Source organism: Typha latifolia, chromosome 7 (assembly GCF_019914945.1).
Source record: "Typha latifolia isolate L0001 chromosome 7, TyphaL0001v2, whole genome shotgun sequence".
Lineage (NCBI taxonomy): Eukaryota > Viridiplantae > Streptophyta > Magnoliopsida > Poales > Typhaceae > Typha > Typha latifolia.
The window spans coordinates 11,835,313-11,857,469 of NC_133092.1; the positions used below are offsets into that span (position 1 = coordinate 11,835,313).

At 33.4% G+C, this 22,157-nt stretch overlaps 2 protein-coding genes across 2 annotated transcripts; both read left to right on the plus strand.

The window, feature by feature from the left end:
• Positions 1 to 287: 287 nt before the first annotated feature.
• LOC140792532 (NAC domain-containing protein 83-like) lies at positions 288 to 1,499 on the plus strand. Its single transcript, XM_073143602.1, has 3 exons — positions 288 to 595; positions 698 to 981; positions 1,101 to 1,499. Exons 1-3 carry the CDS (start codon positions 412 to 414, stop codon positions 1,359 to 1,361), a joined length of 729 nt encoding a protein of 242 aa, XP_072999703.1. The 5' UTR covers positions 288 to 411; the 3' UTR covers positions 1,362 to 1,499.
• Positions 1,500 to 12,484: 10,985 nt separating this feature from the next.
• On the plus strand, positions 12,485 to 19,705 carry LOC140792256 (pyruvate dehydrogenase E1 component subunit beta-1, mitochondrial-like). Its single transcript, XM_073143132.1, has 15 exons — positions 12,485 to 12,590; positions 12,826 to 12,880; positions 12,974 to 13,051; positions 13,429 to 13,509; positions 13,587 to 13,613; positions 13,739 to 13,801; positions 14,008 to 14,094; positions 14,758 to 14,883; positions 16,411 to 16,544; positions 16,641 to 16,713; positions 16,800 to 16,865; positions 18,714 to 18,752; positions 18,864 to 18,988; positions 19,131 to 19,245; positions 19,366 to 19,705. The coding sequence occupies exons 2-15, from the start codon at positions 12,830 to 12,832 to the stop codon at positions 19,432 to 19,434; spliced, it is 1,134 nt and encodes a 377-aa protein (XP_072999233.1). The 5' UTR covers positions 12,485 to 12,590; positions 12,826 to 12,829; the 3' UTR covers positions 19,435 to 19,705.
• The last annotated feature ends 2,452 nt before the right edge of the window (positions 19,706 to 22,157 follow it).

The following is a 22,157-nucleotide window of genomic DNA, read 5'->3' on the forward strand; positions in this document are numbered from 1 at the left end:
TACTAATTTAAACAAAGTTTTGCTAAATAACAAATAAAAATTTCCAACCAAATTGGATACATCAACTACCCTTTAAGAAGCACTTTTTCCTTTTCACCATGGTAGTTGCACTGAAAGAATCCAATACACATCACCACCTCTCAATTCCACCGTTCAATGAGGACAATAGGGAGAAATAAAAAAAAGAGAAATATGGAATCCTTTTCCAATGTGGTAGTTACGTTTGTAGTCTTGCTCACGCCAAACACCACTCTTGCTATAAAGAACTCCCACTTCCCCCCCCCCCTCCTCCTCATGAAACCCACCCACCTCTTCTTAGATTCGTTTTTCTAAACAAGGGAGTTGGGTTTTTCTTTTTTCTTTTCAAATTTATCACAAGCTCGATCTTTTTCTTCATCTTTGAGGTTGGTAATGGAGAGGCCGCCGGTAGTCATGAGACATGGAGTTTCGAGGCTTCCGCCGGGGTTTAGGTTTTGCCCGACCGATGAGGAACTGGTGGTGGAGTATCTAAAAAGGAAGGTGTTCTCATTCCCATTGCCCGCCGCCGTCATCCCCGAGATCAATCTCGGGAAGTGTGATCCTTGGGACTTGCACGGTTTGTAGTACTTATTTTTTTATTATATATATTTTAAGGATCACTTTCGAAGCATATTGATGTGAAATATTATTGTTGTAATAACTTTTTTGAACACTTTAGGAGGCTACGGAGAAATATACTTTTTCAATCTTCAAGAAGTAAAGTACTCGAAGAGTGACCGATCTATTAGGGCAACAAGATCGGGGTACTGGAAGGCCGTCGGGAAAGATAAGCCGATCGTGGCTTCACGGAGCGAGAAGATGGTCGGGACGAAGAAGGTCTTCGTCTTCCATGAAGGGAAGACGTCGCAAAGCCGCCGGACTGAGTGGGTAATGCATGAATTCCGCCTTGCAGCTTCTGAATCCAGAGCCTTAAGCATTCCTCAAAGGAAGAATGCAAGCCATGTGAGCTTTCCAACCTTTTTTTTTTTCTTTCTTTTCCTATTGTTCTAAGATATAGAAAGATTCTACAATTCATGCTTCAGAAAGAGTACTAAAAGTTTCTCTCTTTTCTGTCATTGCAGAGCTGCATGGTACAAACTAAAGATTGGGTGGTCTGCCGCATTTTTAAGAAGAATCGACAGCTGAAAAAGTTTGACAAAGAGATGATCAACCAGCAATGCAGCAGCACTCAAGTTCTGAAAATTCCTGATGCTAAGTTTATCAACTGCGTAAGCCACCACCAGGCCGGCGATCGACGGCCTTCATCACCATCGTCGTCGTCTTCTTCTTCGAGCTGTGTCACCGATCTTTCTGATGACGACGCAGGGCGAGAGAATCTCTGATGTAATAGGATCTCCATTTCTGAAAGAAAGAAAACAAAAAAATGTGCAGCATCTTTTGTGACTTCTTTTAACTTTTTTTTTGGGCAATAATTTCAATCGAAAAGCAGTTTAAAGCTAAGAGAAGTGGTTACCAGTGAACTGTTTGATAGACTTAAAAGAGTTGTCGTATGCCTCTCATTTCATTCTAAGAGCATAAATGCATAAGGATAAGGTATATATGCATTTGGTTGGACAAGAGATTGCCTTCTTTGGAGGATAACAGTGGCTTTCTGGGGCCCCTGATAAATGCCCACTTAGTCAAGAAAATCTGCACAAAGATTTTGCTTTGAATTGGAAGAGCTAAGGATCACATCAGATCAAGGACTTTCTTGGCTCAGATGCAATTTAGTTTCAAGCCAGCTTTCAGCAGCTCTGACCAAGTTGTTAGTTTGGCTACCAATTAGATAATGATTAATATGTTCCTCCTCCTCAGGATAGCTTCAAAAGGAAATTAAATTCATCAATTTGAAGTTTCTTCTGAGATCTCGAGACAATTTGCCGAGATATTTCGCCAAAAAACATTTCCCACTTCGGTACTATTCGATTTCTTTGTAATTGTCACCAAAAAAAAACTGAAATCGACACTTCGAACTATGGTAATAAAATTATTCACTCAAACATCAAAGTTTTCCAACTGTTGGCTGTAAAACTGATCCTAGATTTGTTGGGTTAGAAGTAGATTCTCATAGCAAATTGTACCAGATTTGAGCAATCTGGAGAGTCGTATAGGAAGAGAAATCATTGTGGAGGGGTCAGCAAGTTGCCAATTCTACAAAAGTTTTGAGGCAAAGCTGTGGGCAAATTTCCAACACGCAAGCTTTACCGAGATACTATTGCAGTTGTTCCCATGCAACTATTCTACAATCACTCTTATGTAATTGACTGATGGAAATATGCTATGAGTTGAAGTGAGAAGATATGTATCATTTGAAGCAATCAAACTCTGGATTCCATGGAAATTCATTGTTTTATATATCAGGTTAAGTCTGTCAGATATCTACAAGAATAATCAACTTAATATTAACCAGACTAAACTAAGTGTAAGCTAATTCAAAATTTTCAAATAATCCATAGTTCCTTATTTTCATGTACGCCCTTCTAAATTTTATATTTCCACGTATAATATGCATATGATACTCCTTCGATTACTCTTTAGCATCCGTAAATTGGAATCTTAACAAAGAAATAGCATATATACCTTTAATATATATATATATATATATATATATATATATATATATATATATATATCTGTTTATAGTTAAATTGATGAAATTTTAACGGTTAATAAAAGACGAGACTAGGTTTCCATGATTTTGAGGGATATACTAATTTTTGATAGGTGATGCGCATAAAAAAAAGATTTTTAAAAGTTATGCATGTATTAAAAGAACCCTAGTAATTTTGGGGGTATTGCAATATCATATTGATATAAAATAAATAATATATTTTAAAGCTTACCCATAAGTTTTTGTATAGAAAATGCAAAATTATTCTTATTGATCTAACTCTTAGTTAAGAGTATTTTAATCATCTCCTCTTTTGCTCATATATTGTTACAGACCTTCATGCGAGAATGATTAGCCTAGCTTAGCATAATTGGCATTGTTTAGTAAATTGGAGTCTAGTTTCTAAATCAAATAAACAAGGGTCTTCCTTCATTTTTGGCCACTGCACTTAAAGGTGGCTAATAGTTTCTCGTGGGATAAACTACTTCCCGAGGAGATCTCATATAGCAAATTAAAAAAGAAAAAAGAAAAAAGAAAGTTGACCTCTTTCAGCTTCTCAGTTCTTTATCATTACCTGGTGGACTAAACAGCATAAGCTAGAGAATATCTTCATCAAATACTTTTTCAGTTAAATCCTTTTATCAAATTTTGAATTTTATGGGCATTATATTTGCTTCAACTAAGCCTATTTGGAGCTTAAAGATTCCATCCAATAATTAATAAAGTTTTTCTATGGCTTGTGGTATGTTATTGGCTACGTGCAAAAGATATTTTGGAAAGGAAAGGATGGAAAACCTATTTACTTTGTGTTCTTTGCGTTGAAGAGAAGGAAAGCATTTGATAACCGTTTCGCTTTTTGTACTTTCAAACTTATTCTTGATGGTAGCCTCGGAAGTTAGTGTTTTAATAATTTTAGTTTCACTTAAATCAGATGTTTGGAATGAAAATATATAAATAAAATAGCAGAGAAAGGTCAAAATGAGACAAATTGATAAATATCTGACTTTTCGATGGTCGTCAAAGGGTGGCAGACAACTAAGGATCGTGGTGGATGGCCGTACAATAAGGTGGCTACTGGAGGAAGGTGGTGGCTAGGGTTTGGAAACTTAAGAGGTTCTACAGCTATGATCTATTCATAGAAAAGGTAAAACGATCTAACGGCTACAATAAAACCGTAAATGTGATAATAAGAAAATAATTAAACTCAATTAGTTCTCAATGCTTAGATGCTTGGATGAATAAACAAAGAAGCACGACCCCTCTATATACAGAGGTTGAATATAATGAGTTCTACTCAGACTTAGCCCTAGAGCTTATACGACTCGAATTAGGACTTGCCTTATAGACTTACATGACTTAATTAAATCTATCTTAGTGGCTTACGTGACTTAATTGACTTATCTTAGTGGCCTACATGACTTAATTAGACTTGTCTTAAGTGCGTATATAAAAGATAAATATGAATTAATTAAAAGATAAATAAACTCGATCCATTGAGCCCAATATCCTCATGATGCGATCCATCGAGCACTAGCCTCCTACTACTAATTTTATTTCAACATCTTCATATTATTAACTTTCCAAATTATGTAATTTTTTTTTAAATTAGATGTTTTTAAAGATTTGAGACCAAGAAGGAATATAATCATTGTTTTAGCTTGGTGGTTGTTATGGAAGAAACGAAGAGAGATGTATTGTAGCAAATCAGCAGTTATTAGAAATCGTGGGAACTGTTCAGGGCTTTGATTCGATCCTTCTCTTCTCTTCTCTTTATAATTTCTAATTTATTTTATATATTCTAATAGAATCATTCCAATCTTTCTCAAAAAATTGTATTTTTATCTTTTTATTTATTAAACTAGTGAGACTTAATCTATTACGATCCGACCACATGGGTTAAGTCGAGTGGGAAGCTATCCCTACGTCGGGGTGGCTCTGCCGCTGCTCCCATGCAGTGGGGCCACAAGCTCCTTCTGCAGTCGCCGGGGGCCGGTGGACCCGCCGGCGACGTGCCATGGCCGCCGTTGCAGCCCCTCGAGCCTGAGCTCGATAATTGGCTTCCTCCGCCGCTCGCCGCCGTTCCACCGCCGCGAGGACCAGTTAGGGGTCAACTGTCGGCGATCCACGATCGAACCTAGTCGCCGTCACCCCCCATGAAACCTGTGGCGGTGCCCCTAGGCCAAATTCCAAATTCAGCCCTAGCATTAGGGTTAGGTTATTTGAATGACGGAGATGAAGCACACGATTTTTGAGGCATGCCAAAATTTTGCCAACCAGTTCAACCACCTCATGCGAACTAGTTTGGAACCCATGAACATAACCCCGAGCACGAGTACGAGCCTGAGGATGAAAGGTGGAATGACCCTGTGGGCCCGCATAATTAGACTGAGTCGAACCCAAGTGTAGCTCGGGTGCAACATGAGCCGAACCCGTGGACCTATGACCCACATGACTAACCTCGACCACAAGGTCACTTGGCCCGCGATGACAAACCACATTTTGGGATCCAAGATAGGACCGTCAAGCTTGACTTCCTAAAATTCTCTAGAGCAGACTCGCTAGATTGGACCTATCTAGCGGAGCAATTTTTCATGTACCATAGCACGCCCGACCACCAGAAGGTCCAGCTAGCTTCATTCCATTTGGAGCTTATCAAAAAGCCTAAAAATAAGTGGGAGTATTAAAATACAAAATATAAAAATTTAGTAAATACTAGTCTGAGATCCCTGATTTTGATATATATTTTTTGGATATTTTGCATGTATATCTGTCTGAAGTAGATATTTGCCCCTCAAAACATTTTTTTTGCATATCTTTTATATTACCTTTTTGATAAATATAAGATTATGTTATGAACTAGATGTGGACTGATCCGGACATAAAAAAATTATAAAAAATTAGGTGGAGGTAGCCTCGTAAGTTGGGGTTCTAATGACTCTAGTTTCACCTAAATCGGAGGTATGAAAAGATATAATTAAAATAATGGAGATAGGTCTAAATAGGGCAGAACGGTAAACATCTGATGTTGCGGCGGTCGTCGGAGGGTGACGGACGGTCAAGGGTGGTGGTGGACGTCTGTAAGGTAGGGTGGCTACTGGAGGTAGGAGGTGGCTAGGGTTTAGAAGGTCAGAATATTTCTACGGCTATGATATACTCTTAGAAAGATAAAGCGATCTAACGACTATGATAAAAGATAAGGACGAAAATAATAACTTGACTAAACTCAGATTTTTTCAATGATAATTATCAACACATGTCCACCCCTATTTATAGGAGTAAAATCCTTAGCGGATCGGATCCATATGCGGAGTATCTGATATATTTGAAATTCAAAACAATAATATAAAGCTAAGTAACTAACTTAACTCGACTCGACTTGGCTCGACTTAACCCATGTGGTCGAATCGTAACAATCCACCGCGCTTCCGACACCTTATTCTTAAGGTGACTAGTCTCTCACATCCTTGTACTCATACAACTTGTCGTGCCAACTAGTGGATTCAGGTTCGTCAAATACGTAAAGCACGATAATGCAATATTTCGTGCATGCATTGCGTACTTATAATATTATAAGCTTCTCTCCCTCTATCCATCAATCTATTTTAAATCAAATCGAAGGGTATTACAGTAATTTTTCTCATTATTTTATTAATTTTATATCACATTAAAAATAATTATTACATCGTAAACATAAGAATAACTATTCCTAGAATACAATCATCATTTTAGGAATAATAAATTAGGTTTAGCTATTCCTATTCCTCCCTATTCTAGATGTTTACAGGGCCTTAGATCTTCAATAACTATTTAGAAGCTTAAAGACAATGAGACAAGAAGTTGATGCAATCATTTATCAAAAGTTAATGCTTGCTGTTGTCATGCAATTATTCACAAAACCACAAGCAGCAACCAGCAGTATATTCAATGGGGAGTTTTTAATCAAAGCACTGTTACAGGGTTCTGCAGTATGTTACTGTTTAAACTAATTTCATTCTAGTATAAGTTTTGTTAGTTCATCAAATTGCTCTCTTATGAATCACCATATATCTATACTGAAAAACTGTCCGAAAAAATAATCAAAAGTCGTTATCTGAGAAAACGATTCATATGTAATATGCCAATATACCAGAGTAACAAATTACTCTCGATCTATCGATTCATATATTTCTTCCAAGAAGAAAACAATCCACTAGCTCCAATAAAATTTTTTGGCCTTAATTAGTCCAAGGATGGACTCTTCTTCTACTCAACCAATTCCTCTCTTTTGTTGCATTGCAAGAGAGAGGGGGGAAAAAGGACTCCTTGGTCATCAAGCTGCATGTGCTGCACATGAAGTGTTATCACTTTGTTCCAAAAAACACAAGTGCCCACCCCTTCTTTATGATCACAGCTTAATTCCAATCCTCGAAAGTCTACTCGCAATCAATTTATTATGTATTACTTGAATTTCTTCATTGAAACACTAAGAGGCAAAGAGACTAACACATACAAGAGAAAAGAAATACACAAGATTTACTATGCCAGGTGCACAGCATCAATTAAAACTACAGATGAACTAGTTTTCTCAGTCGGACTAAGACATACTCCTCCTCACGAGAAGATGCTTTAATCCAACAAAAAACCAATTCCCACACAATTATTCTCATGTAGATTCCAAACCCTTGTGATGCCTTGCTTCCTTGTTAACGTTGCTCAGAATCCTCTCATCAAGGTGGTGGTTGGCAGAAGTGTTTTCAAGCTCTAGGCCATTGGAGGTGGTCCTTTGGAATATCATGGAAAACTAAGTCAGCAATCCATAATCCAATGGATTTTTGAAGGTAAAGTGGGCAAAAGCAAGGCTTGCAGTTGGCTGTACATATATTCCATGTTACTGATCATAGAAAAGGAAGAAGGGATGGTTCCATGTGAGTGAATTAGTGCTACAAAACCAAGTTTAAGAAGTATTTTTTTGTTTTGGCATGTTTTAGAGCAACTTGCCATTGAACATAATTGACTTGTGCCATCTTATTTTCTAAGATCTATAGCCGGAGACATTAGAGCGGAGTTTGCTCTAAAATATATAGCAAGTAAATGCCATCATTTGAGTTGATTTCTATGAACATTATTAGAATATAAAATATTAAAATTATCGTCATTTGACTGTTTAAGTTTTTTAATTTAGTAGTAGTTGGTGAGTTAATATGGTATTAAAACAAAGTCAGCGCGTATTACTATAGTTTGAGCGTACATATACATTATGTGTTAATACATATGTAATGCATTATCTTTTGACAAACAATATTAATTATTATCATGCTTTACTTATCTACCAGTGCTTATTACTATGTTAGGAGCATATCTATGCATTGTGTGCTGGTACGTATGTAATGCATTACTTTTTGGCAAGCAATATCAATCATTATTATATTTTACTTATCTATTTGCGTTTATTACTATGGTGGAAGCATACTTATGCAGGTAAATATGTAATGCATTATATTTTGGCAAGAAATTTCAATTATTGTCATGCTTTACCTATCTATCAACGCCCATTATTATGGTGGGTGCGTACCTATGCATTGTGTGCTGGTACGTATGTAATGCATTATATTTTGGCAACCAATATCAATCATAACTATGCTTTACCTATCTATTAGCACATATTACTACGATGGGAGCGTACCTACGTATTGTATACTGGTACGTGTATAATGCTTTAAAATATTAGTTTATTTATATTAGTCTTTTGTTACATTTAATCCTACATATTTTATAGTCAAAAATAATATGTTATATTTTAAATATTATTATATTTAATATTAAAAATATTAAAATTTTATTTTACATGGAACATATATTTTTTAGTACTCTTTGCAAAATGAGATTATTAATAATATTAAAATATTTATTCTTTCATATGTTTTATTTTAGCTTAAAACATGAGATTATTAATAATATTATATTATTTTTTTCCCAAATTTTCTATTTTATTATTTAAAAAAAATTAATTAGATTAATACATAGTTTAAATAGTAAATATATTATTTTATCTATGAGTTAATATTTAATTTGATAAAATATTAGTTTACTAATATTATATTTTTAATGTTATTAGTACATATAAAAATAATTTTAATAATAAGATAATTTATAAATAATTATTATATCAATTAAATACTATATTATTAAGAATTTTATAATATTTAATAATAGTAATACTTTTTAAAATGTGTTTATTTTTATGAAATATTAAATTATTGACATTTACGCTGCTTAAATTAAATTTTATTTATCTAGTATAAAAGTAAAATAAAAAAATATGATAAGAGAGGAGAGAGAGTAGAGGGGAGTGATAATAGGATATTAATTAGATGTTTAAGAGAGAGAAAAGAGGAGTAATGAATTATGATAAGATGTTTGAAAGAGATAAAAGATAAGTTATAAATTATAATAAGATTTTTAAGAGAGGTTATAGTCAAATTAAGAGTAAATTAATAATTAGGTTAGTGTGTGATATAAGATATAATTTTGATAAATATTGTTTATATTCTGGAATATAACTATTATAGTGTTTAGCTGTTATTCTGAAAAAAAATGTTGTAAAAAAATGTTGTATTCTGGAATAAGAATTTTTGTTATTCCTGAAGAGAATGGGGCTTAAAATACTCACATATGCAATAAAGTAAGAAGAGTTCAGACAGTACAAACTACTATTGCACTGGTAAAGAATTCAAGAAAGTTTATTAAGAGGAGTAGGTTTATGAAAAAGAACTCACATTGTGATGATTTACTTGCAGGTTGTGATCTCTTCGAAGAATATTTTCCAGGATATCAGTCATAACAAAATAATTTGGGCTAATTTTAGTCATAAAGGTTTTACTGAACTCACCACCTTGGTGGCCATATTTTTCCCTTTTTTATTGTTTGTTTTTAGTACTTAACAACTAAAATTTTTAGATTAATTGTTTATCTAACATAATATCCCAGCTAATTTTATCATGAATTCAAATCAAACCCTGATAGCCTTACTTTATTTCCCATTTTCTAATATCGAAGTGCTGAGGATATGCGATCGTATCTTATTATTTATCATCTATCCATGTGTAATATTAAGGTTGCATTCTACTAATTCTTACATATACATTGTAACGTATAGGTTCAAAGCATGATACTAGTCTTAATTTAATGTGTTTAATCTATTGTTTTCTGAGAAACTAGATCTTCTAAGCTCACAGAACTTTTGTGTATCTATTGTAGAAGTTTGAGGGAAAAATATTATAAAAAAAACTTCCTATTCTTGAGGAAGTACTCACTGCATGGGCTTTGCCTAAGGGCCCAATAATTAGTCCATGTTAACTAAGAATTGGCCCACTATTATTTTGGGCTCTCAGCAAAGGATATTTTTGGTTTAAGTGCTCGCAATTGAGTAGGAGTTTGGCCCAAATGAAATAGAGAGAATTTGGAATAAAAGCATACCCTAGGAAGTAATTTAAGTTGGTTTTTGATTTCTGGAGAAAATAAAAAGATTACTAGGCTTTATTTTTAGGTCCAAAGTGTTCAAAATTAAGACTCAATTTGGGTATATTACATTCGGGCAATTAGTGTGCATAATAAATTGATCATTATTGATAGATGCAATGGCGGAGCTAGGATTTTTGATAAATAGGGTTATTATCTATTCCCATCGCACTACTCCATTTTTTTTTTCATAAAATAGCCTTATTTCACTTCTTTTTAAACGCCATCAATAAGAAGAAAAAAAAAATTCGAAGCCAAGAGTGACTAGTATTAGTTTATGAATAATGAAGTTAGATTTGAATTGGACTTAGCTCGATTCAAGTTAAGCAGTTCTCGATCTTTGAATGAGTCAGGGTTTTATACTTCACCACCGTCATTGTATTTATCATTATTATTTTTTACTTATATAGTTGAAAATTAATACTTCTTTCTTAATTCTTTTCACAAAAGTTTTTAAGAAAAAAAAATTCTCTCCTACTATTTATAAGCCAAGGAATTTGAGAGGGAGTAATTTGGTGGCTTTGAATGGTCGCTTCCATCATGCAGTTGACTACCTAACAAGCGAATCATCCTTCACTCCTACATTTTTAGCTTTGTTGCAAAAACAGTTCCACATTTCGACATTTGCAGACTTGCCGTTTTTTCCGTATTTGCAAAAGACGCCTTCCCTTTACTTATCATTAGTCTAAAAAAAATTATTGTTTATTTTTCTTCTCTTTCCCAATTTGCAATGAAATTATTGAATAAAATTAGTTAGCTACCTTCTCCATCGCAAGATCGAGTACGATTTTAAGTAATTATTCAGTAGCTTGACTCAATACTCTTGATTGATGAGTTTGACAGTGCAGTGGCTTGGAGGAGTAGCTCGATAGCGCAATGACTTGAAATAATATCTGGCCGGTATTTAGTTCATAGCATTAGTTCAACAACGCATAAAACTTAAAGCTTAGACTAAAATTTAGTGGAGCTTAAATATCTCAGCATTTAGAGAATGTTGGTATTCTATCAAACAAATATTTAGCTTTTGAACTATTGAATGCACAAAAAAGAAAAATTGCAGCAAAATCATCTAACTACTCTAGTAAAAAATCTACTAAATATTAATCTGCAATATCTAAAGGGTATTCAAACTCATGTCTTATTATGAGCCGGATTCGACTACAGTACTAAAATGTCTACTCTCCTTTTCTTATATATATTTATAGATAGACAGGATAGGTTAACTTTATAATATACAACCAACCAAATAATGCTTTCTTATATGTGATTTTGATGAACATACTTAACCAAAATTGTTTGCCATCCATTTCTTCAACAGACTATGCTAACCCAAATTTATATGCAACTATATATTATACTCCATCCTACCTAAAGTCAGTTGCATATTTTTATTAAACCAAACTAATCATTGCATAGAAAAATAGGAAAATAAAGAAGAACAAAACTCTGGGGTTGCTAAGTGCAAAATCTCTGGTCCAAGTCGCAGTTGGATTATATTTATATATTAAGAATCTATTCCTGATTGGCTTTATGCAATACTCTAATATATTTGCTGATCTCAAGTCGTTTCACACCAAAGAGTTAAAAATTAGGAGAAAAAAATTGTTCTTAATCCTCTTATTTAATTTCAACTTTGTGGTATTCTTTATTCAAATAATTTAAAATGATTGCTTTATTAAGAAATGAAAAGACTGAAATTGCAAACGAGAATAAAGAAGATCCCTTTTAGCAAAAGCATTATGGGAACTAGTTGATTTTTTTTTTTTTTTTTTGGACCAAAGTAGTCATAAACTTTATTCACCAAAATGAATTCTACTCCAAATTTAATATTAAAATGGGTATATTTTAAAAGCCCAGTATGAAAAATTAAACTCTATATAACATCATATGTGACTTCATTGCTATGCCAATAGGAATTCTTACATTACATAGTACTCATTTATTGTACAAACTCCTAAGCCTATTAGAATTCTTACATAGTACTCATTTATTGAACAAGCTGCTATAGGAAAGTGTCTGAGCAAGTACTTCCAAAATTCTATGCTTTGTTATCATAGTATTGCCTTAGAGCCCTTGAGGCTGGGGGTTTTGTGTTGTATTTAATTTTTTGTATTTATAATAATAAACTCTAATGTGCACTCTATATGTACTCTATTATAACAAAATATGCATTGAGAATTCAAATTATTTGCAAAAAAAGACTACTTTGCTGTAAGCATGTGTCTTAGACTCTTAGTCCATGTTTGCTGAAATAATTATAAAGTAGAATTATCTTGCAAAGCATTCACCACCATAGTCAGTATTTATTTTTGGCAGGGGGTTAAGTGAAAAAAGCCTCCCAGAAAATAGCAATTCTCTCTCTCTCTCTCTCTCTCTCTCTCTCTCTCTGTGGCGTCGCTTCATCCATTCTTCTCCGTTGCAGTCTCCCTCTGTTTCTCCTTGTGCTTTTCCTCCTAAAAATAACGTAACTAATCTAAAATTTTACGATTGTAACCCAATTTTCTACTTGAATTCTAGAGATTAAGATCTTTTCCTTCCAGTTTCCCTTTATTTGGATTTTAACTTGCTTTTCTCGTATACTGATCGTTTCGCAGCCCAAGAACACGATTCTAGCGTAGATTTTGTTGTTGGCTTTCGTGCCCATCAGTGAATTTTTCTGAATATTTCTTCTTTCCTTCTTTTTTTTTCTAATTTGTTAGAACGATGTTGGGGCTCGCGAGGCGAAAGATCGGATCTGGGAGCTTCCCTGCTTCGGTAACAATGATTGAATATTCTTGTTTGGATTTTGGGTTTCTTGGTTAGGTGTGGTTCGTTGCTCTTATGGAGTTTAGCTTAAATTTTTGGCAGGTTTTAGGGCAAGCCTTGCATAGGATTCGGCCCGTTGGATCGGTTATGCCGAAGCATTACTCGACTGCGGTAAAGGAGGTATTTTGTTAACTGTTCTTTTCGTTATTGAAATATGACTATGAATTATGAGGTCAGGCCATTCTTTGATCATGTCTTTGATAGCTTGAGGAGAGAAAACTCATATATTGATGTTATATTGATACTTGGTGATATATCTATGGTTGCGGGATTAATTTTTGATGGTTATGATAGTTTGGTTTTAAATTCCAGTGTGAGAAACTTTATATGTGAGCACATATGGAGTGATCAAGTAACAGTTGCTTTTATGTGAAAGTGTGTATGCTGCAGCAGAATAATTATAGAATGTTGTCATTTTATTTTTCTTGTTATACATGAATTTCTTGTTAACTAGTAAGGGAAGCATGGAATTTTACTTGCCGACATCTTTGTTGAAGATGACCGTGCGTGATGCTCTGAACTCAGCACTAGATGAGGAGATGTCAGCGGATCCCAAAGTTTTCTTGATGGGGGAAGAGGTATTTATTTGAGAAAAGCAAGTCTGTTGAGTTTTCTCCAGTTACCTTCTTTTCTGATAAATACTTTTGTATTATAGGTTGGAGAGTATCAAGGCGCTTATAAGGTCATAATCCATAAAGCCTCAGAAGACTAAGTCTATCTTCATTTTCTATTCTGTTATACATGATAGATTTTTCTTTTTTCAATTTCTTCTTATATTGAGCATCCCTTTATTGTAACTTGTTGCAGATTTCCAAGGGTTTACTTGACAAGTACGGCCCTGATAGAGTTCTTGATACTCCCATTACTGAGGTTGTATCTTTGTACTTGTTCACCAATGATTGATTTCTTTGGTCACTCAATGTGGAACACTTTCTCTTTATGCTATCAGATTGTTTTTAACCGTTAAGCTAATTACTCTGTTTCACTATCTCCCTCACCCTCAACGTGGACTCTTTAAAAAGATTCTCTTGCCATCTCTAATTCTGACAGCCATTCATTTTGCTCTGCTCGTCCAGGCTGGGTTCACAGGGATTGGAGTTGGTGCAGCTTATCATGGGTTACGGCCTGTAGTGGAATTTATGACGTTCAATTTCTCCATGCAGGTAGCTTGCTTTCTGATTTTTATGCTTATTTGACATATTTTACTGACTATATAAATTCACAAAAAGTCATGCTACATGAGCCTGACTTAAGTATTTGCTTGGTTATTGGTCAGTTAATTACATACTGGCTGAGCCCTGCATGAAAATCTGGAAGGTTATGAATTTCATAGTACATTATATTGTTACTAGAGAAAGTTTTACTTTATTTGATCTTAGTTGATACAATAAATTGTCTTCTTTACAGTTTTAATGATACTTAGTTCACATAGTAGGAGTATAAGAGGTTTTAGGTAATTTCTAGTCAAAACTAGAGCTATAATGGCTCAAATTTGTTTAAGTGAACAACGTCTGCTTTGACTAAATTTTACTCTCATCAGTCACCCATATATTAAATCTGCTATGTAAGTATCTTTTTTGGGAATGAATTGTTCGTATAATAGATGATTTGCAACTTAGTCTGAACCTAGGTCTGATCCTCTCATTCTCGTCTTTCAAAATTTTCCCCAAAACTATGTGGTATGTGATCTGGTAGAATTTGCTGTACCATTGTGGTGGACACTATTAACTAGTGATTTTTTTTTTGTGTGGAAGAGCAACCACATCGATGCTGTAGTAGTTCTGTACTTAGTTACTTACTAATGAGGTAACTCTGGTGTGTTGCAGGCAATTGATCATATCATTAATTCTGCTGCAAAGTCAAATTACATGTCAGCAGGTCAGATATCTGTTCCTATTGTTTTCAGAGGACCAAATGGTGCTGCTGCTGGAGTTGGTGCACAACATTCACAGGTAATGATTTTCTGCACAGGAGTATAATAGGAAATTTATACTCTTCATCTTTGTACTCTTCTATGTTTTTTAAATGTTATATCTAGAAGGTTAGGAAATTCATATTTTAAAAATGCTCAATGGTAAAATTTTCAATTGGTTGAAACCATTATAATAATTCCGCTCCTTGTTTTCTTGACAATTTCGAGTATTCACAAAACTAGCAGGATGATATATTGATCATCAATACCCAATATAAGTGCACTTTGCTGAGAAGAGTATCTATTACAATGACTAACAGTTCATTTTATATAAATTTAAGGTTGATGCATGATCTAGTAAAGAGTTAAAGTTTGTTAGAAGCCAAGCACCTATCCGTTTAGTTCTCTTATTTGTCAGGTTTTCTATATTGTATAATAATGAAGAGTCTAAAGTTCTTCAGAGCCAAGAACCTATCCATATAGTTGTCTTAGTTGTCTTCAAATTACAGGCTTTCTTGTGGCACTTGACATGATTTTGCACTTTGATTGCATCTATTCACTTTTGTAGTAATTTCGGGTCTAAGTACCTATGAAGCATAGAAATAGTCATACAGATATGGGATACAAATACAACATGATACAGAATACCAATATAGCAAATCTTTGAAAAAAAGTATGATACGCTTAGGATATGTAGCTCATATATGTCTGTTTATGTCTACACATATATATTAGTGAACTTGTATACTTGCATTTTCTTAATTGAGGAATTATATGTTATTGTGTTTGTACAAGGAGACCTCCAATTTAGCTATCAAAAGAACTATCATATACAATAAATATTCAATATATTACATAGTTTATATTTAACTAAGATGTAAGATAAATAAGTGAATTCAATCTATAAATTTGAAGAATTTGATTATTGTAGCATGATTTCCTAATATTGATCATAAAATTAATTAGCAAACTAATCTTTTCACAAAGAAAAAACCTTCTAGATCTGATAAGAAATGAAAGGTAATAGTCTCCTTCAATTTGACTCATAGTGATAGGAATTTTAGATGTATCCGAAAAGTATCTACAACATTAATTTTATTTTTACCGGTACGTATCTCGAAGTATCCTACGAGTATCGTATTCGATACGGTATCCATTTGGATATCGTGATAGTATGGAAGTATCCATGTTTCCTATGATCTAACAAGTGTCCTTGGCATTGATGTGCTGCTATCGTTGACTGCTGTGCTTTACTGGCATGATAAAAAGCATGTTCTTTGTTTGCAATTTTGCATTGGTCAAGATCCATTATCTGAGAGACTAAACTGATGGTCTAGCACAATTAAATCTTTACATGTCTCCTTGAAGAAGTGGGAATGAGTTTGGGTTAAGAGATTTTTCTAATATAAGGAACTTGTGATTACATATCCTGCTACATCACAGTTATGCTTAGATTTTTTTATCTCGCAACCAAAGAGATGTGTGCAGCTCTATATGATTGTCGTGACTTTTCTAGTGATGATAATAATTTGTTGGAGGTATTTCTTATTATGAGTTAATTTTTCAGTGCTATGCAGCTTGGTATGCACATGTTCCAGGTTTAAAGGTGCTAAGCCCTTACTCAGCTGAAGATGCTCGAGGTTTGCTAAAAGCAGCTATTAGGGATCCAGATCCTGTTGTATTCCTTGAAAATGAGCTTCTGTATGTGATTCCTAATCTTTTGTCCTTACCTGTATAAATCCAAACCTTCAAAACATTAGTTAGCTTGAAAAATAAATATGTTTCTTTATTCTTCAGCTATGGAGAATCATTTCCTGTTTCAGCTGAAGCTCTTGATTCTAGTTTCTGTCTTCCTATTGGGAAAGCTAAGGTATGCTCTTATAAGGTCTCTTTAGAGTTTTTGAGTGTAAATTTTACTTAATGAAAGCTCTGGTGTATCTTTTCCTCTATTGACAGATTGAACGAGAAGGAAAGCATGTCACTATTACAGCATTCTCAAAGATGGTTGGATATGCCCTTCAGGTGCATAACCATTAACTGCTTGACTACTTGACATATTTTCTGAACTAAACTTGCATTTCAAATTACTTTAATCCTTTCTTGACTCCTGAATCATCATGGGTCAAGTAATTGAAACATGAGATGATAAATATCATTTTTTTAAAATTTTATAAATATATGTCTGAATGTCTCAGGTCTGTGGTAACTTTTAACTTTTGTTGTTAGTTGCCATACAATAGTGCTGTTCCCTGGATGCTCGTTTATTGCTCTTTCTTTTCCATTTCATGGTATTTCAGTAATGTCTAGAAGTTGGTAGATTTATATATGTAAAGGTATATCTTATCTGATGTTATAGTATATGATTATTCTCCTTGCTCTAGGAGAAAATTAATGGCTATAAGGATATTTGTTTTGCTGAGATTGAAGGAAGTATGTATCTTCTTTGTTTTGTAACCTTTGAGCAGAAATTGGTACTTCTTAGAAATACTAATCCATTAAATATATCTTCTTAAGATGTGCATAGTGGTTATGCACACTTGTACCTATACAATGTGAACCAAGGATGCTGGGCTACTGGCACAGGCAGTGGTGAGTTTGCTTGCCATATAAGGTGTCCTGATGGGATAGTGCCAGGCCAACTGTCACGGCCTGGTAAGGAAGATGTATTCTCTTTCTCCCTTCTAGTGAGCTGGAGACTAATAGGATGATATCTGGTATCCATTCTCCTTCCTTGCTCCACTTTGGATTGAGGCATCCCCCTGCCCACCTTCCATTCCCAGTTATTGGGCAGTGTCACAGGCACCTGCACTGTATGGTTGGAACAATTGCATATAAAATATTTTGAGCTGTCTCACTGCAAAATATTTGGAGAAATTACTGCTGGGGGTTCCAATTGAGAACTCATTTTAGGACATGTTCTATTATGAAATAATTGAAAAAAAGAACCACAATCATGTTGAAGTTTCATGCAAGATATGAAGATAAACAAGTTTCCAATCGAAGTCTGATAAATTATCAAAATAATTTGCTGCATCTCTAATATCAGTAGCACTACATAATTGCCAGTTTATCTTCTTCTCTATGAACCAAGGTCCAAATTTGTGCAAAAGTAATTAAATTTGTGACATTTGTCTATTTTCAGGAAAGCATTTGTTATTGCGGTTGACATCCTAAATGGGACTGTACCATTAATAAAATTGCGCACACACACCTCGAAGTATATAGAGATGCATTAACAATGTTGTGGGGTAGTAGAATGGGCAAGTTTGCATGTGCAGTACTAGTTAACAATACCTGATGGTTCTATACTTTACTTCCGGCAGCAGATGTGGAAAGGGGCACACCTTTTAGCTATTTGTTAATGTTTAAATTGGTTGATTTTGTCTTTGAGGGTTCTGGCCATAGTCTATCTGAATTTTGTGAGATTCTATGATGACTTCAAGTTATCAATATGGTCATTGTAATTTGTTGAATGTCACTTTAAGCTGCCAAATCCTTATCCATTGAGAGAGGTCATAGCAACAATGGTTGAAAATGAACAGTAGCTGAAAGTGTGAAGCAAATTTATAGGTGGGTATGCCATTACATTTTAGACTATAGACTGAATATAAATTTTCCGTTAGCACATCATCCTGATAGTTACAAAGGGGAAATGAAACAAATTTAAACAGGTTTTCTACCTAGGCGAGTTGCTCCCTCAGATTTGATGTTTTGCTTGACTTCTTTGGTTTATCGAACTTAATCAAATTGATAATGGTTTTGTTTCCCGATATATTTTATAAATGTTTCTTTCATGGCTTATAATTTTTGCAATTTCTTTAGACTTTAGTTTATTCTTTATGCATCTAATTCCTTGTCATTGATGTTTAGGCTGCAGAAATATTGTCCAAGGATGGAATAAGTGCTGAGGTAACTGCTTTACGGAGAACATGGACACTTTTCTGTAGTGTTCAAAATGTTCTTTCTCATCCAGCCCAACTTTTTCTTCTCTAATTGTCAAATAAAATGCGCATCACACAGGTTATAAATCTCCGCTCAATTAGGCCACTGGACAGAGCTACCATCAATGCATCTGTCCGGAAAACTAACAGACTTGTAACTGTTGAAGAAGGTTTCCCGCAACATGGCATTGGTGCTGAAATATGGTTAATCTCTCTCTCTCTCTCTCTCTCTCTCTCTCTCTCTCTCTCTCTCTCTGTGTATATATGTATGTTATGCACCTCAGTGTGTGTGTGTGTATACAAACATACAGAAATCAGGTTCTAAGGTGCAATTTTTCCTTTTCAGCACGTCGGTTGTTGAGGAAAGCTTTGGGTATCTCGATGCACCAGTGGAGAGAATTGCTGGAGCTGATGTTCCCATGCCTTACGCAGCAAACCTTGAGAGGATGGCTGTTCCACAGGTAATTACTTTGGCAACTTTATAAATGAAAGTTGAAACTATACGATTGTTCCAAAAAAAAAAATTCAGTTAAGCTGTCAATTAACTAATACTCCTTTTTTGTTTGAATTGCTCTACCCAGGTTGAAGACATTGTCCGCGCAGCAAAGAGAGCATGCTACAGATCAGTTCCCATGGCAGCAGCTGCATAGTTCCTGCAGTTCTACCTGAATACTCTTCTTTTTTTTGCCTTTATTATCATAGAAGATAAATCACAATGTGTCGGTGCGAACTTTGCCACCAGTGAGCTAATTTTGCAGATCTATCACAAGATTTTACCGTTCGAACTTCAAGCAGTTTGATTTTTCCCCAGTCTACTGGGTAAATCACGCGAAACTACTGAAAATTCATTACAGATTGTTCATCTGGAAGATTGAAACATGATGTCTTGTTTAATAATGGAAATCAGAAGGTCTTCAAGAATTTCCCTTATCATGTTATGAATACCACTTGTCTCTTACAGCATTCTGAGACGGTATTTGAACATCTTTATTGCATCTCATTTTATGATACCATTTGTGTCCATCTATAGTTTCAAGTATATTTAATATATATATATATATATATAACTACTTTTTATCATTTGGCATAAAATATCACAGATTCTCGCTAATTTATTATATTTTTATATTATATTAAATATAATAATTATTTTTTATACTAATATTGAATTAAATATTAAAATAGTTTATACTAATATTAGATTTCTTTGTCTCCTGATATTAAAATTTAAAATAATAGTATCTATTCTAGCTTTATTCCAAAGTATTACAGCCTTAGGAGGAGCTTTTGACCGGAATATACTTATTTTTTAAATATTTTATCGGAATGAATTATTCTCAAACTTATTTATTAAATAAGATCTAATTTACTGTAGCATTAATAAAAATACAGAACTGATCAGCGTTTTAAAAAATACTGATAAGTTCTACATTTTTATAGCCAGATATTTTTTTTCTTAAACTACTGAAAGACTAAGTTAAAATAATATATATATATATATATATATAATTAGCGTTTTAAGACTCAGATTAAAAATGTTAATTAGTTCAGTATTTTTTTTTTGTTAGAGTTAATTAGACGGATAGCCTATTTCGGTAAAAAGGTATTGGAATAGGGCTAGTTTGGTCAAAATCTCGCTTTTGCGTACGGCTGTCAGCTGTTCACGAGATGATATCGTGACAGGGATCGGGCATCTCTGACCGTTGAACGGTTGACTTCTCCCGACATACTCATTGCTTTATCTCGTAATTCTCGCCAAACCCGGTTGCCGGGAATTCCGGAAACGGACTTTGATAATGACCCGGTTCAAATGAATCCAACCTCGTTATATCAAAAAATAATATTAATATTAACTTAAAGAGATATAATTTTATTTCTCGCCCCCAAAATTAACTTCAAACCGTGTCTTGTTTTTTCTCAGAATATTTAGTGGAAAATGCAATTTATGCTCTTAACTCTCTATTCTAACATATATGTAATTACCCCATTATTAATTTTAATGTTAAGTATATTAAATTACTCCTTTTGTTTTTATAGCAAATAATTAGAAATTTATTTTTTTTGGTGAATCTTTTTTTTTTTTAATCTTCTCACTGAATTTTTTTTTTAAACAACAATAATAATCGATAGTTTAGCAATTTTAACATTATCTTTACCAGTAGTTTTAATAAAAAAAACTAACGATTTCGTATAGATTAGAACCGATTAAATGACACAAGTGAAATTTTATAGACTTGAAATCAGATATGGGCACTATTTGTCTAGGGTTTTTAAAACTTAATTACATTTAATTTGTTGATTTATAATAATAAAACTATAGCGTGCATTTTGTTGTAATAAAATTGTGAATTGACTATAAAAATATATGCAATTTGTTTTATATGCTAAATTAAAAAGATAAAATCATGTATATATTATATTACTCTTTGTTATATTTTGTTATTATGTTATAGATTTAAGTAATGTGTCATAATCCATGTAGGCAGTATATGGTCACTCAATTTAATATCTATTCACTAATCACAACTATGTTATAATATGAAAAATAAAAGAGGATAGAATTATGATTCTCCCACTGTCTAATCCATTTCTAATATGTTTCCAATCCTAATCAAATATGCCATAATGCATTGCATTGATCATTTATATTTAACAATTTTAATTGTGCTTTAATCCTACAACTCATGTATATAATATCAACAATTAAGTTTTTGTAAGCAAATTAATGCACTAAACTATTTGGTGCACATGAATAAGTCTATACCTATAATTTATTTATTTTTCTAACTAATCTTTAAAAAAATATATTCAATTTTAAAGAGTAAAAAAAAATAGTGTCTAAATGGCAATATTTTAACGCTATATAGGTAGGATTGTCAAAAAATAATACTAGAGTTAGGTGAGCTTGAAAAAAAAATTAGATTCAGAATTAATTTCAAACTGAGCAAGAATAATAGCAAGTTTGCTTAAGCTCGGCTCAATAAAGCTCAAATATATATAATATTAACTTATACTATGACTATTGTTTTTTAATCATTGGATCAAGATATAATGGTTTACAAGATATAAACTTAAATTAAATCTGATGGCCAACTTGAGAAGGCTTGAATTAGGCTTGAATTGAGCTTGTTTAAGGCTTGAGATTAAATTAAGCTTGAGTGAATAGGTTTCAATTGGTCTTATTTTAAATCTCAAGCTCAAATTAGACTTAGCTTCAACTCAACTCCAAACAAAAGGGGGCTAACTCAAACTTCCCCTCATTTAAATTAACATAAAATAGAAATAAAAAGTAATAATTAAAATTCTTTTTTTTTTTAAAAACTTTTTCTTTAATCTAGATCTTTGACCAGAGGAATAAAATAAAGGAAATTAT

What these genes read in the sequence shown, in the direction of transcription:
- LOC140792532 (XM_073143602.1), top strand. Translation starts at nt 412, where the DNA reads ATGGAGAGGCCGCCGGTAGTCATGAGACATGGAGTTTCGAGGCTTCCG. An exon ending in TGATCCTTGGGACTTGCACG is followed by an intron (nt 596 to 697) that starts GTTTGTAGTACT and finishes TGAACACTTTAG; the next exon opens with GAGGCTACGGAGAAATATAC. An exon ending in AAAGGAAGAATGCAAGCCAT is followed by an intron (nt 982 to 1,100) that starts GTGAGCTTTCCA and finishes CTGTCATTGCAG; the next exon opens with AGCTGCATGGTACAAACTAA.
- LOC140792256 (XM_073143132.1), top strand. Translation starts at nt 12,830, where the DNA reads ATGTTGGGGCTCGCGAGGCGAAAGATCGGATCTGGGAGCTTCCCTGCT. An exon ending in CTGGGAGCTTCCCTGCTTCG is followed by an intron (nt 12,881 to 12,973) that starts GTAACAATGATT and finishes AATTTTTGGCAG; the next exon opens with GTTTTAGGGCAAGCCTTGCA. An exon ending in TTTTCTTGATGGGGGAAGAG is followed by an intron (nt 13,510 to 13,586) that starts GTATTTATTTGA and finishes TTTGTATTATAG; the next exon opens with GTTGGAGAGTATCAAGGCGC.